Here is a 15,168-nt window from a genome sequence, read left to right as displayed (position 1 = left end):
AATAAACATACTTATCTCAAAATATAATTTTCTTGTATATGACTGATATATAACATATGACTAATTTTATCCCTTGCCATTAAAAGGGGGAAACAGTTAATTTGCATTTTTTCTGAAATTATTGGTCATGTCATGGATAAACAGGTATAGCGGTTTGGTTATGAAAAATACATCCTTACATGTATATATATATATATTTATAAACACAAATTTAGTATTGTTCACAAATTTAGACAAAAAAACCATGTTTTATAGCATAAGCTAAATGCTCCATATGACTAGACTTAGGTAAAAAGTAGTTGTAATGTTTACAAATAATACGAAAATACCAACATGTAAACATAATCATTATCCAAAGGTAGCAGGAAACAGTTAATTTGCATTTTTTCTGAAATTATTGGTCATGTCATGGATAAACAGGTATAGCGGTTTGGTTATGAAAAATACATCCTTACATGTATATATATATATATTTATAAACTACATAACAATTATATTAATAGCAGAGAGATAAAATTTGTGTAAATAAAAAAATCCTCCGATTTCTGACATGTGATTGCCATGGTTACCAACTGACAAAATGCTACAAATGCAAAATTACTGCTTATTCTAAACATTACATTATAGAAGAAATTTATTTCTGAACACCTGTCTTTAAATCAGCAACACTGTCATGGTAACAAACTACTTACATTTCAGCAAATTCCAACTCAGAAAGCTTTCACAACAAGATTATGTGGAAACACTATGAAAATTTCACTTCTTGATTCAAGACTGCCCAAATATTAATCTCCAACACAAAGCTGATATAGTACGAAATAACAATAAGATCAATGGTATTAAAGTAGATTTGTTTCCTATCCTTTTGTCTCAATATGCCGATGACACTTTTTTCATGTTAGATGGGCGTGAACAGTCGTTATTTGAATCTTTGAAAGAACTAAATACTTATGCAGGCATCTCTGGACTTAAAGTAAACATTGATAAGACTCAGGTCATATGGATAGGGGCTAAGAAATATAGCAGTGAAACATTTATGCCAGAACTGAATCTGCTGAGGGGAAAGGAAAGGTTCAGTCTTTTTGGGATAGAATTTGACGTCAATCTTCATGTTATGCTAAAAATTAATTATGACAAGAAAATAGTAAAATTAAAAGCACTTATGAATACTTGGAAAAGAAGAAATCTTACACCAATAGGACAAATACACACAATCAAATCCCTTTTGACTTCACAGCTCAATCTCTTCTTCATTGCTTTACCAAACCCAGATGAAAAGACTTTAAAGAGAATTGAGTCCATTATATTTGAATTCTTGTGGAATAGTAAAGTAGACAAAATTAAGAGAAATACTGTTGTGCAAGACTATATAAATGGTAGATTAAAAATGGTCAATATAAGGGCTTTTGAAGATGCATTGAAACTGAGTCCGGCTAGAAGACTACATCATACACCAGGTAAGTGGTCCTCAATATTAAAGAATTGATTGATGTCCAAATAAATGTTGGGGGTGAGTATGTAAATGGCAAGATGACTGTATATTTTCTCAGTTTCTAAGAGTTTTTGCAGGCATACAATGTAACCATATGTAAAATATCAAGGGATCATATCTACAGTCAAAAAGGTTTTGTCAGATAAACTACCTATAGAAAATACTTCCATAATTCCATTTTATATCCATATTTTTATAAGACATTTAAAAGGATCAAAATATTTCTTATAATATTCTAAACACAGGCGTAGAGAGCCAGTAGGTGAGGTAAAATGGGGAAAACAGTTTGAACTAATTAACAATGACTGGGAAACTTTCTATAAAATGCCATTTCAGGTGACGAAAAATGCTACACTACAGTGGCTCAAGTACAGAATTCCCCATCATATTTTAACTACTAATTCTAGACTTTTCAAGGCAAAGTTAGTCACAAGTCCATTATGTAATCTATATACATTATTGTAATTCCGAAAGAGAATCAATTACCCATCTTCTTTGAGAATGTCACGAGGTTCAAAATTTTTTTGCAATCACTAGAGTCACTTACTGATGCACTATTTATACCAATTTCTATCAATAAACAATCATTTCTCTTTGTAATCACAAGTCACAATAGTCCTTGCTAGAGAGTTGATAATGAAATAATTCTAATAATTAAAAACTACATGTATAAAACAAGGTTTCATAGTTCATTAAGTATCCATGCCCTTGTATATTTTTGCCATTTTAATCAAAGAATTAATTTGATAAATTACCACTGCACTGATGATAAAAAAAATTATCAGTCAATTAGTTTTCAATTCCGCTGTGATGGAAGAGAAAGCATTGAATCAGAAATTATTCCATTGAGCGTTTGATTGCATGTACTTCCAGTGCATACACAACAGGTTATACTTAAATTCCTGTTTGTTGTACTTTGGAAGGCAATCCTGCCAGTACAAATCATCATGATACTATATCGACAGCCCATTCAACATTGGACTGGCGACATGTTGAACGCAACGTCGTACAGTGTGGGGTCAAAATGACGTTAAGGATTTCTGCACTTCCCGACATATTTTCTTTCCTTTTAAGGATCTAAAAAAACTCAAAATAAAAATTCCCCGTTGATTATCCGGAACAAAGCATTACTTATTTGGACTGACCAAGGTTTAAATGGCGATCGTCAGAAAACGCATACTCTTCCGAAACAACTGGTCTTTTTCTACTTGGACTATGAGTCTGCTTTTGTCTTTCACTCGCAATAGGGAATAACCTTCATTCGTGTCTTGAAACTATTACTTTACTTTCCCTTTATATAATTCATCACAGATATTTTTACATTGATACTGAAATCGATTTCATAATATTTGCCAGAATGAAGTATTTTCGCCTATATCATCATCGATGGCGTCATAGAGGGAGCTGTAGGAACACAGGGGACAGCGTTAATCTGTGGGTAGATGGTCAGTGTCCCTACAACAAATACATGGTAAACTGTTACGTACGTCACATCTCAAAGTAAGATTGGCAGCAATCCAAAATAGATTTTACATGTAGTTAAATGATGTGTGCTCTCTGGTTGCATGACTGCTTAATCCGAAATAGACATTACCATTAATGCATATAAGAAAAATTGGACACGGCAAAATTGTTCTTTATTGCTTTTAATGTAAAATAAACAGAATGTGATGTAATAAAATGCGTTTTATTATCATTATTCCGTGACATACCATTTGTTTAATATATATCGGATTTATCTGCCAATAAGCCCATATCTGGAATAATTCCGCTCATGTATCGTGCTGTTTAGTTATAATAAACGTTAAATAATAAACAATTGTTTTTCTAACTTATATTAATCACTCTTGTCGGCCCGGATGGAAGCACGTGAGGAGTCTTACTGTGGGAGGAAACCGGAGCATCCGGGGAAAACTCACGTAGTCGGGCAGCTGACCCCATACTTTTTCAAATCTATACCGAGAATCGAACCTCGGACGGCTAGGTGAAAGGCGAGTGCGTTAATACTGCTGTTTAGTTAACGGAATGCCAAATGCTATTTCATGAGCAGGTAATATGTCCAACTACAGACTTTGATTCGAATGTAACATTTATCAATTTCGCTTCAGTTTACTGTTCTAAATTGGTAGATTTATTTTGTTGGTATCAAGTTTATTCTGTAAAGTGATTCAAAGTTAAATCTCAATTATTATTTTATTAAACAACTTCATTATTCATAAATTACCTGGTTCTTCTCCGGTCATGCTCATTAAACTTTGATCTGAAATCCAGAAAACAGCTGGATATCGTGATGTAACAAAACACATTAGAAAGTATCAAAACACTTAATTTCAGTGAACGGTTAATTACGTCATCGTATTAAATCAGAAAAAGATAAATAATTTTATTAAAAGAAATCATCAGCTTTCTGTAAACAATTAGATACCTTCTGTAGAACTGCCAGTATCATCTGTGGCTTTCAACGCATATTCTGGTCCGCAATCTTCTTCTACCTGGACTCCTATAAACGATGTTACAATATCATAGAAATGCTATCTTCATGACAACAATGTCTGGGTCTACGATAACGTAAAATAGTAGTACATATATTTATTATTTTATTCTGTTTTAATATATCAAGTATTTATGTATAAACCTTGACCTAACTAACAAACACAATTAGCACTTGTTGACATCTTACCTTCCCCAAAAACAATGTCCTTTTTAACATAAGTGAATAGCAACTTTCAGTACAAATTTAGAATTACAGTAGAACCGGATAATGTTTCAACAAAATCACACAGCTGTTTGTTCAGATAAAGACTGACGTAATCAGTTTTTAAAATGTGTATATGCCTGTACATCCTGTGTTTACACGTGTGCTCTGCTAATGCGTGTAATTATCCGGCTGTAATATATATGTTCATGCCTCACTGCCTAAGATAGATAAATGGGTACAATTTAGTCATTACCATTAAGTCATCGGTAAACGACATTTGTGCTAATTGCAATAACAATTGTTATCATCTGTCATTTCACAGTAAGGCAACAGCTACTAGCACCAGTTAGTATTGGTATAATGTATTTAAAGCGACTATAATGTTAAAAATCACTACGAGAAAACAATATAAAACGTTCTATTTTCCGATAGAATGTTACAAAACTAAAACTTTCTGTTAAATACTAAAATTAAAAGTCACTGCAAACATTTTTATATCTCAAACATAAAGAATGTAAACAGTGTGTGACCCGATTGAGTATAAGCGCAAAGGCGTTGTTTCTTCTTTCATGTAGTTTTATTAGGTACAAGCAAAGTCATAGTTTGTGAGAGATGGTGTTCCTTTCTCCAGCGCTCCCCGGCCTTCTCTAACAAACCTCAATATCTGTCGTCTATTTATCCCCACTGCCAAAATGACCGTTGATCAAACCCCACTTAACCTGTGATTCGTGAGCAATGAATTTACGCTTATGTTAGCTAAATTATTGCTGACCAACATAATCCGTAAATCAATACATACTAACATTATATAGGATTAAGTTCATAGACAAAACGTATATAGAAATAGATACACCTACAATTGTATATATTGCGTAATTCAATGTGATGAGATCGTCCTGGTCAGTTTGTAAGCTAATCCTACTTCACCTATTTATAGTGTTCAATGTCTTGCCATATCAGCATAAATCTTCTTAACTAAAGATACACATTAGGTCTGATAATAACTATTAGGTCAACGGTACCTTTACGACTTGAATGAAACCAATAATTGATTTTGTTTCTGCTCCATCCTTTAATTTGATGGAACACCATTTCCCTATAAGACATCTGGCTGCAAGTGCGGTCTTGATCTAATTAATATATTACCGCATAGAATTAGGCAATATGACGGACGCAAGTACGAAAAGGCGACGAGGACCTAAAAGTTACCTTACAGAAAGTGCCAGACAGCGTGGTGTTACTGTAAGAATAACGACTTTGATGATAAACATAAAATTCATAATAAACACATAGACACATGTTGAGAGGTAAACAATATATATTAATGTGTACAGACAAAGTCTCAATTCATGTACATTTCTGCACAATGAGTTTTTTCTTTTCCTATTGTAATTACCCCCTTTGGGGCCCCAATATTTAAGCGCCCGCGATTGACATAGACATTATTCTCGTACGACAAGCCAAAACAAAACGAATTACTAAGATTGATTGTTTAAGATTATATAGTATAACTCTATAGAAGCATTTACTGCAAACAAGAATTTGCGGAAAGGCGCAAAAGCAAGTGTCATGCATAAGACATGTACGTTTGTTTACACTTTCCTCGTAATCCATTTTTTTCTTTGCAGCGGAGGTCACGTCACGTGACCAGCCATGTGACCCACTCGGCTTTCTTCGTAATAAACCGAACGTGGACATGTTTATAAACAATAGTCAAGATAAACAATGTTCCGACGCCGAAAATATGTACAAAAACAAAAAAATTGACGTTATAGGCGCGTGTATCGCTTTATTATGGATATATTTTATTATTTATCAGCCGAATTCTCCATTTCCCGATGTTGAAATCTGAGGCCGCTTTAAGAGACAGAGAAAACATTGACATATCAACAGAATCTTAATTCAAATGCAAACTATGAACATAAGAAAGATATACACGGAGAATCTTAAAAAAGGAAATAATAAAACAATATGTTCCAAATGAGTAAGCGTATTATGCTTCGTCAACGACACCCACCATGAAAATCTAAGTCAATCCAAGTTAGCAATGTCACGTTCCAAAATCAGAATAGTATTTCATTAGTGTTCAATAGTACTTTTCATTCACATTTACATTCACTTTGGTAATCAGAGTTCTGGAAAAATTAATTTGTCTTACCTGGTTTATCGTTACCACCAGTCTGTGTCCGATCGACATTCGCCGGCATGCCTAAGCATACAATAGAAATGAAGAATTAGTAAAAACAAAAATTATCTTAAAGTATGAAAAATAAATCAACAACATAACACAAATCAAGTTTTCGTATTGTACTATATCACTATATGCGGCACAGATATTTGATTTCGCGGGGTCGATATTTCGCGGTTTCGGCTAATTTACGGGGATTCAATTTCGTGCGTATCCATCAATTGATATCCAAGCATAAAAATATATGATATACATTTCCTAGATTTAGATACGCTGTCGACTATTTTCTAGGTATTAAATTTCTTCAATGACCGAGAATATAGCAAAATTATAAACCCACAAATATTACCAATTATACAGTAGAATCGAACGTTTAAAATTATTTCATGAAATTTCAAATTCATACATATAGTTATAACTTACTCGGTTTACCATTAATGTTTATTCCTTTTCGCCATTTGTAAATAACTACACTTAGGAGTATAGTTAACAACAGAATGTTCACGCCCATGACCAGAGTAACGAGCATCGGGATACTGACAAAAGAAACAGAAAAAAACGACGGTTATATCACTCCTAAAACATGCTGAATACCTTAAACAAAAAGAGCTCTCATAAAATATAAAAGATCATAGGAACTGAACTGTAGAATTGATTAATAAAAGTTGTAAAGTTTTCTACTTTACTTAATTTTCTCTACTCGATATTAACTAGTTACATCAGCTGTATCGTTGTATAGGTTGTAACATCCTTGTCTGACGGTTAAACTTCAGTCAGACAACACTGTTTCTACCTCACGGATATACGGTCAAACTTCTATATGTCGAACTTTGATGATTCGAATTTCTCGATGTATCGAAGTTTTTGTCCAGTCCCGGTATTAGAGTCCATTTGTTCACAGATACTAGACAGTAATTAATAATTGGTTATTCTTAATCCATGAATTTAAATATCCAATGACTAATATATAGATAAAATTGGTATGGATCATATTGATGGTGGATGTCGTGAGCAAGATTTATCCAAGATTTATCGACTGTTCTCGGGGGACAAAACTGTCCACAAGCGGACGCCATGCCCAGTGTCACAAAAACAACCAGAAAAACATGTCAACACCAAGGAACTATAGCCATTATTGGATATCTGATCTTTTACTCGAAAATGACTTGTATTATGACACCAGAAAAAAAATTACAAAAACTTCACTAAAGATTTTTTCCGGAGATCAATTATTTTTTAATGAAAGTTTTTTCTCATTGACTAACTATGTCACTCGTCAAACGGAAATGACTTAAGAGTTCAGAATGTAGTAGATATAGCTTTTGAATCATACTTGTCAGTTTTAATATGTAAAAATATCTAATATTTTAGGGATTCTGGGAACGGGTGATATCTCCCTGAAATGTTTGCATGTGAATCAGATTATTTCGTATTTCAAAAAAGCCTTCATATCTATCTTAAATGATGGGTTATTTTGAATCATTATCCAAAGAAATCATTTGATGAAATACAAATTACCCCGTGTGTCGCTCAGTAACAACCAGTGCTCTGTCCGGCGGATGTTTCAATGATGCATCTATAATAAAATAACCATTTATTATGAGTCCTATCATTTCTCATTCGCTTTAACTATCTCACATTTTTCATGCTGGGAAATATTCATCTAAGGTCAAATTTAGCTCCATCAACCTTTTTATTTAAACATGTCTTATCAGTATCAATATATACAATAAGATTGGGCAAACTTATACGAATCCCTTTCACAATAGAAATTGTACCTTATTATATATATATATATATATATAGAGAGAGAGAGAGAGAGAGAGAGAGACGGACGAAATGTTTCATGTTAGGTAAATAAACAATTCCGATGTCGACATTAGAAGTAAACACTGTTCGTTTGTCAATTAGGCAAAATGTATGTGAAACATAATTCCTTTACACATATTGTAGAGCGCAAATAATCCACAGCCAATATTAATAGCTTTCTGCGAGGGTGGAAAACTTCCTGTACGAATGTTCCCGCATACAATATGCATATAAAGGGTTCGTTGATGTTGAAGTGTAATAGAATTGTTCAGCTGGGTTTCTTTTTCAAAAAACAGCAGGCAAAACCACTGAATCAAACCGCTGCCGTTTTAGCTACTATACTAACGGAGAGAAAAAAGATATAGTGGGTACTTCAAAATTCAGAAGAAAAAAAAGAGAGAAAATTAGACTATTTTTTTCTAGACGGTAACCTAAAGCATTTTTATGTCATTATTATATTTCTTGTTGGAGTTATTTTCGTGTAAATATGCGGCAACAATTAATCGCTAATTAAAATCCCTCGCGATTATTTGTAGATCGATACCTCTGGGTGGCATCCATTTTGATTTCGTTTTTTTACAGAGTCCGGGCCTTTAATATCTCATCATTCGCTAAATCATGTATTCGTGAACATGTGTGAAAAGGTAAAATCGCAAAATAAAGTATTCAAGAATTAATGCGATTTACAGTACACGGTCTTTTCCTTTTTTTCATTAGAATCTATAAAAGTACCTGGTATTTGTTTCAATTCCTCGGTGGGTGTTTGTCTTAAATTCTCTCGGTTCTCCTTCTTACCCTTTAGCAGAGTGTTCGCCGTTGTCACATTAACGACTTGTAATTCTATCAGCTCTCCACATACATTATCCACTGTTGTATTTCCAAACAGAACAGTTTCCCTGTTGTTTAGTGCACAGCTATAAATAAAATATGTCAATCCTATGTTTATGACAATATCTGTTTTGCATCAGAAATCTGAAACGATCAAATGCACCAATGATTACTGTAAAGATATATTTTTAGATGACAAAGTTTTACTGAACACTTGATGCTAAAGGTATGTACGTTACAGAATAAGGTCATGGAATGGAATACTGTAAAATCGTGTGTTTTCGTAGTGAGCAATTTTCATGATTTTTGGGGAAAAAAAATCGCCGTTTTAGTTGACTTCATTTCGTAACTGAATGAATCTCAATAAGTTTGCTTTCACTAATTTAACACTTTTGACTAACATAAAAATTTGTAGATTAAGAACACCCACAACAAAAATTTTTAAAAAATCCGCGAAAATGAATATTTTTTCAGTATCCCTTTCTCTATTAACGTCATTTTTCAAGATGTCTATTTTCTGCGAATTTATTCCATCTTCGGAAATAGCGAAAACTGGATGCCCTCGGAAACAGCACAGCTGAAAGCAATCTGACCCTTTATACACACTGCTTTGCAACAGCAAGTCTGCAATTAGATATTGCAGTTTGTAAAAATCTATATATGAGAATATTCGGCCATTAACCCGATAATCGAAATTGTTTAAATGTTCCTTTCAACATAAAAACATTTTAACCTCTTTAGAGAATTTACACCGACTAAAAGAATTACACAAAAGACAAACAATATTCTCGATACTCCGGATCACGATCACTTTTGCTCTCTGCACGCATGGCACATGTCATGGCAAAATTGAAGATTCCATGTAAGACACCTTGTGGACAAGAGAAAAAGACTAGGTTGATCCATTGCTGAAAATCAAACGAATTGAGTTCGCATAGCAGTATATTGTAATGGCTTTGAAGTTGGGTGTCGTGCCTTTGTGGTCTTTGTAATTGTATCAGTCTCTGATTGCTCCGTTTGTTTTCTCTTAGAACAAATCAAGTTCCAGGGGTTCAGAGAGCGAAAGTGATCGAAACCCCTGCGGTATCGAGGATTGACAAACAAGTGAAGAGCACCATACCGAACAATGAAATAAGTTGCATCTTACAGATGTTGTGTCCTGAGACTCGTAAGTGATGCAATGGACACGAATGTTAAAAACTAGGGAGACTATTAAACGTAAATGCACGTACAATCAGTGGACATGTTGAATTATTAGCTACATGTAATATCATCACTGCTTTTGAAAGTGAGGAATCTGAATATGCTGTAAACATTACATATAGTGATCAACAGAGCCGTATTTAAGCATTAAATAATAATTACTCAGTGTGAGAGATACAGGGCCCGTAACCGCTTTCAGGATTAAACGTTCCAACAGGACAAATCCTGCAAGCCCCATCTGAAAAGAAATAAAATTTGCATTGTATTTGTCTCATAGATTAGAGACAAAACTTCGGTCGGAAGGAGAGACGGACAGGCGAATGGAATTGGGTGGAGTTGGGTGGGTGGATGGAAGAATAGATTTCGGTTTCAGGGTGCCATCTTTAAAAATCGTCAAAATGAGTTGTGAAAACGTCGGTAAACTATTGTCACCAAGAAAGCACTTCTAGTGTAAGATTAGAAGCTGTTTTAACAGAAAATCGCTGATTACCGTAAATATAACTTCTAGTTGTTAGTATTGACTGTGAAAATGACATAACCTTGACCTCAACGATAAGGTTATGATCTCTTTCCTGTTCAAAGTGGTTGACTTGTAATCTCAATTGACATCACGTTATAAATTCTGTTTTTGAAAAAAAAAAAAAAAAAAGATAATATTAACAAACAAAAAAAGAGGACTTACTTTCTGTTTCAAACGCAGTTCCAGGAGGACACTTGGTATATTTCAAACAAAGCATGTAGTCACTACCTATATACCCTCGGGACGCGTCACACCTACAATCGATTCCATCTTCGAGAGCTGGTACAGCTTCTAAACAAACAAAAACTTTTTGTTTGGTAAATTATGGTAAATTACTCAAAAACGTTTTCAAATAACTACAGTGTATGATATTTTAAGTTTTCGTCTTGAATTTCAATGAAGTTGTCAAACAGATTTTTTTTTCGTGAATTTGAATTTCCATTATGTAAATTATACAAAGTGTGGGTGCTTAGCGTAAAGCTTTGCAATATTCAAATATTTTTTTATTTATGTTCAATATTTTGTGTTTTATATTCGATATTTCTTGTCACAAAAGATTGCTAATATACATAGATGCGTTGCAATCTTCAAATATCTCTCGGTTTACGCTCAATATTTTGTGTTTTATATTTTATATCTCTTGTCACAATATGGATTACATACAATGATTAGAACAAAAAACACAAGATATCGCATCATGAACACAATGTTAGAATATTGCATGGTTTTACACGCAATTCGTGAGTGTATACCTGAATTAGATTTCAATAATTAAGCATTCATAGTTCTACTTCAGACAATGATGAAGAGATCGTACTATGGAAATATAATGGATCATATATTTGGAAGATATTTATTGACTAAATGTATTAAATAACGCTGGCGAGATACTTAGAATTATTTATCTAAAAATGATAATTAAAAAAATCTCTATACAGTATATATAAATTATGTTTCCCAAGACAAATGAATAAAATGAGAATGGTAATTGTAGACGAATTTTCTTAAGTTTATACCTGGAGGGCAGTCAATATTTGCCCGTACGCATTTCGGGATTTCCTCTCTGGTTCGGACTGTTTTCGAGTTCACGGGTAAAGGCTGTGTGCTTCCTCCGGGGCAGTCATGACAGTAGTCGGATGTTTTGTTCTTCTTGCAGAACGACAATTCTACAAAGTTTACAATAAGACATACAAGTTAGATTTCTAAACGAAATGGATATGATATGTGCCGAACAGCAAATTATAGCTCTGTAATGCTCTCCCTCTCCGACTCATCTGTAATACAGACGACAATATAGATTTCTTTGGGGTATCAGGTTAATCGCCCGTAATTCCGAAGATAATACTAAGAACGTGACCTTAAGTTTTCTGAGAAAGATGAATTCTTAACAAACAAATCCGAACATTGTACTATTTCAACTTTGATGATATTCAATAAATTATAACTTCAGTATTGCCCGTGTCACTTTTTTTGGAGCAGATTCATAGGTGAATACATCTGAAACATTTGGTCTATAAATAGATCTATAAGTAAATCAAGGAATTTCACACATTTTTAATTAACAAAAATTCGTTCTTGTACTCTTGGAAATTTTAGATACACGTAAATATCAAAATCTGGACCAGCGTATACTAATTCTATCGTAACATTGAGACATTCGGGTTTTTTTGTTTTGTTTTTTGTCCCTTTTGCTTGCTTTTTTTGCGGTTTTTAAGTGTTCAGGAAATTCAGCTCTCAAAATCCTAGTTATTTTAGATTATATCCGCTTACTGTTAAATTATCGCTGTGACTAATATTCTTGATCAATTAGTCCTGGATATCGGCATAATTCTGTTATTTACGTCACGATTGCTGACACACGTTCAGTACACTTTACATGGAAATATGTACACGTGTTATCGAATGACATCCTCTGCTTCAGATAACTGTAGTTTAACATCCTTTACATTAATAGATGTATGGATTTCGTCTCTTATCGACACAAAGCTTTAATTATATGACAGTCTCGAAATTTATACACTTGAATATGATATGATATACTTCAGTCATAAGATAAATCTTAGTCATAATGATAGTCATTTTGAATCCATGCCCAAAAACATATAGACAACCATTGTCATTTAATACCAACATAACAAAATATTGATAAATGTCTACCATAATCATAGGGAAAAAATCACACTAAAAATATGTTACTGCTTTCAGAGTGTACAAATATTGATTATTATAAACTCTGAAGAGTTGTTTTAAAAACGTTCTGGCATTAGTTTGAAATACTGTCTATTATATTCTGCCCTAAAAACTCAGAGGTACCACAAGGTGTATTGAACCACTAATCAACCAACGACTTTATTGCGTATGGGCTATTTATAGACTAATCACCAATGTATTACGTAATCTCCCGGTAACACGACCTTCACAATAATACAAGCACGTTGAAAATTTCCATAGATCAATATTTTAGCATATCTAGTCTGGCATGATTCATCAATAATTCAAAATTGTGAATATGATACACTGTACAAAAAGTCTATTGTTCGACTATTATTAACACATAAACAATAGACCATGTTATCATAATACTTACGGCTACCTGCAGGACATCCGACACTGAAACATTCTACATACTGCAGATCATCCAACATATGTATTACCAAACGGGATGCCTTGAAAAGAGTAAATATATATGTGTGTATGTATTTTAATGTACAAAGTCTGGGATTTCAAAATAAAGCGACTTTGTTGACATCTTTTTAAATAAACTATTTTCTTGTAAATACTACCTGCAATATACCAGCTTGGCTAGCCAGAAGTTCATCAGCAAAAATTAAGCCAAGTCTCACCGTTCTGGGCAGGCCACACGAGTTTTTGCTGCACGCATGATAATTTCTGAGGGCAGTGATTTTGGCGAGTTTCCCATGGACCTTGCTTACTGAACGCGTTGTACCTGCGTAGCACTTGCATGTGTTCTTTGTGATCTGAGTATCAGACACCTTTATGGCTCCAGACAGGAACATTATCGTCTACTGCAGCGAGAGTGTCGAAGAGACGGCCTGAAGGACCCTCGAGACATGACACAGAGATGTTCCGATTTCAAAGCTAGATTTCGTAGCATTAAGATCAACTTTGAAATCATTCAAGAAAGACATTTATACATGCATTAGGACCATTTGTGTCTGTGTGCTGTAAACTTGAATGCACGCCCTGTAAGCCATACTGTATTGAGGGTCTCTATCCCTCCATCTCTTGATAAATCTGACTGAAAATCGAAAGAATTCCTTAGAGGTGAAGGAGGTAAAGGCAGAACGGCCAGCAACTCGGCACAGCCGCCGTTAGATTCCGGGAACGGTGTGACTCGGCCTTATAAATATAACGGTTTGGATTTGTATTGTATAAATTTACATGAATAAGAAAAGATCAGTATAATAATTTTAAATAAGATATCAACATAAAACAAATATCAAATGTGTTCAAATAATAGTAAGATAGAGTACCATAGACCTTATTCTTATAATTTCTACTGTATTAGGTCATCTATATATTAACAACTAGTCTTAATTATTCTGACGTTCTATCGACTTTTCATATCGACCTGGAGTCACAAATCGATAGACGGAGTATGCATCTTGTACAGCAAAACAATTATATTTATAGAATCGTGACGTGTCTCGACACAATTTATCTGATATGAGTCATCTGAATGTTTATTACGTTCAATCTCTCTTAACAAGTATATGCTATTAAACATATTATGGTATATCACCGCCCCTCCCCCCCTCCCCCCCACCCCTACCAGAAACATTGTAAACATGTCTGTGATTTTACTTTGTTTCATTATCGATCGACCCTTAGCTGATGTAACCAGCTTGCGCTTGTAAATTTTGCTCCGTACGTACGCAGCATTGACTTTCAAGCATGTAAATCGGTTAACTGTACTAACTTAAAGAGACTGACATAATATATACATCTCACAATCAACTTACCTTAAAAGTAGGCACAGTAAAGATCATAAACAAACACGTCTGCCACATTGTGCTGAAATGACTGTGTGGGATTTCCATGGTTATTTATAGTAACGTTCCAGGAACTGGAAATCCCTTATCTGACTAAGATCACGAAATCTAACGGCGTGTATTTTCAGTGTATTTTATCGTAGTTTAGTGTTTAAGCACGGACTTGTATCACAGGCACTCGAGGCCAGGATATTATTTTTTAAACGTTGATTTTTGTTTTAGCACTCATGACTTATTTAAACGAGCCGGCGTGTATTTTCAGGTGTATTAAAAATTTTTTATGACCGTGGAGTTTAGGCACATAAACTTGTTTAATATTTCGTTTAAATAACGTCAGTCATGGACTTGTATATTATATTATATTTAAGTCCGTGGTTTAAGTGAGTAACTAACTGATATCACAATTTTGAAATCGAA

At 33.9% G+C, this 15,168-nt stretch overlaps 1 protein-coding gene across 1 annotated transcript; it reads right to left on the bottom strand.

Annotated features, from left to right (window-relative positions):
- Window positions 1-243: 243 nt before the first annotated feature.
- On the bottom strand, window positions 244-13,755 carry LOC132559574 (uncharacterized). The gene is made up of 12 exons (XM_060224204.1): window positions 13,582-13,755; window positions 13,326-13,404; window positions 11,755-11,904; window positions 10,901-11,029; window positions 10,381-10,456; window positions 8,920-9,101; window positions 7,897-7,954; window positions 6,802-6,914; window positions 6,349-6,399; window positions 3,918-3,992; window positions 3,717-3,752; window positions 244-2,947 (listed from the first exon to the last, which is right to left on the bottom strand). Exons 1-12 carry the CDS (start codon window positions 13,753-13,755, stop codon window positions 2,865-2,867), a joined length of 1,206 nt encoding a protein of 401 aa, XP_060080187.1. The 3' UTR covers window positions 244-2,864.
- Window positions 13,756-15,168: the final 1,413 nt, after the last annotated feature.

The sequence above is a fragment of the Ylistrum balloti genome, unplaced genomic scaffold (assembly GCF_031769215.1).
Source record: "Ylistrum balloti isolate Yb309-2 unplaced genomic scaffold, AGI_CSIRO_Ybal_v1 Utg370936, whole genome shotgun sequence".
NCBI lineage: Eukaryota > Metazoa > Mollusca > Bivalvia > Pectinida > Pectinidae > Ylistrum > Ylistrum balloti.
The sequence above is the reverse complement of the archived record's forward strand: the minus strand, read 5'-3'. Positions and strand labels throughout refer to the sequence as shown.

Coding starts and splice junctions, on each gene's coding strand:
- LOC132559574 (XM_060224204.1), bottom strand. CDS start 13,755: ATGTTCCTGTCTGGAGCCATAAAGGTGTCTGATACTCAGATCACAAAG. Junction 3,993..6,348: donor TGGTGGTAACGATAAACCAG/GTAAGACAAATT, acceptor CATCGTTTATAG/GAGTCCAGGTAGAAGAAGAT. Junction 2,948..3,716: donor CATGACCGGAGAAGAACCAG/GTAATTTATGAA, acceptor TATTTGTTGTAG/GGACACTGACCATCTACCCA.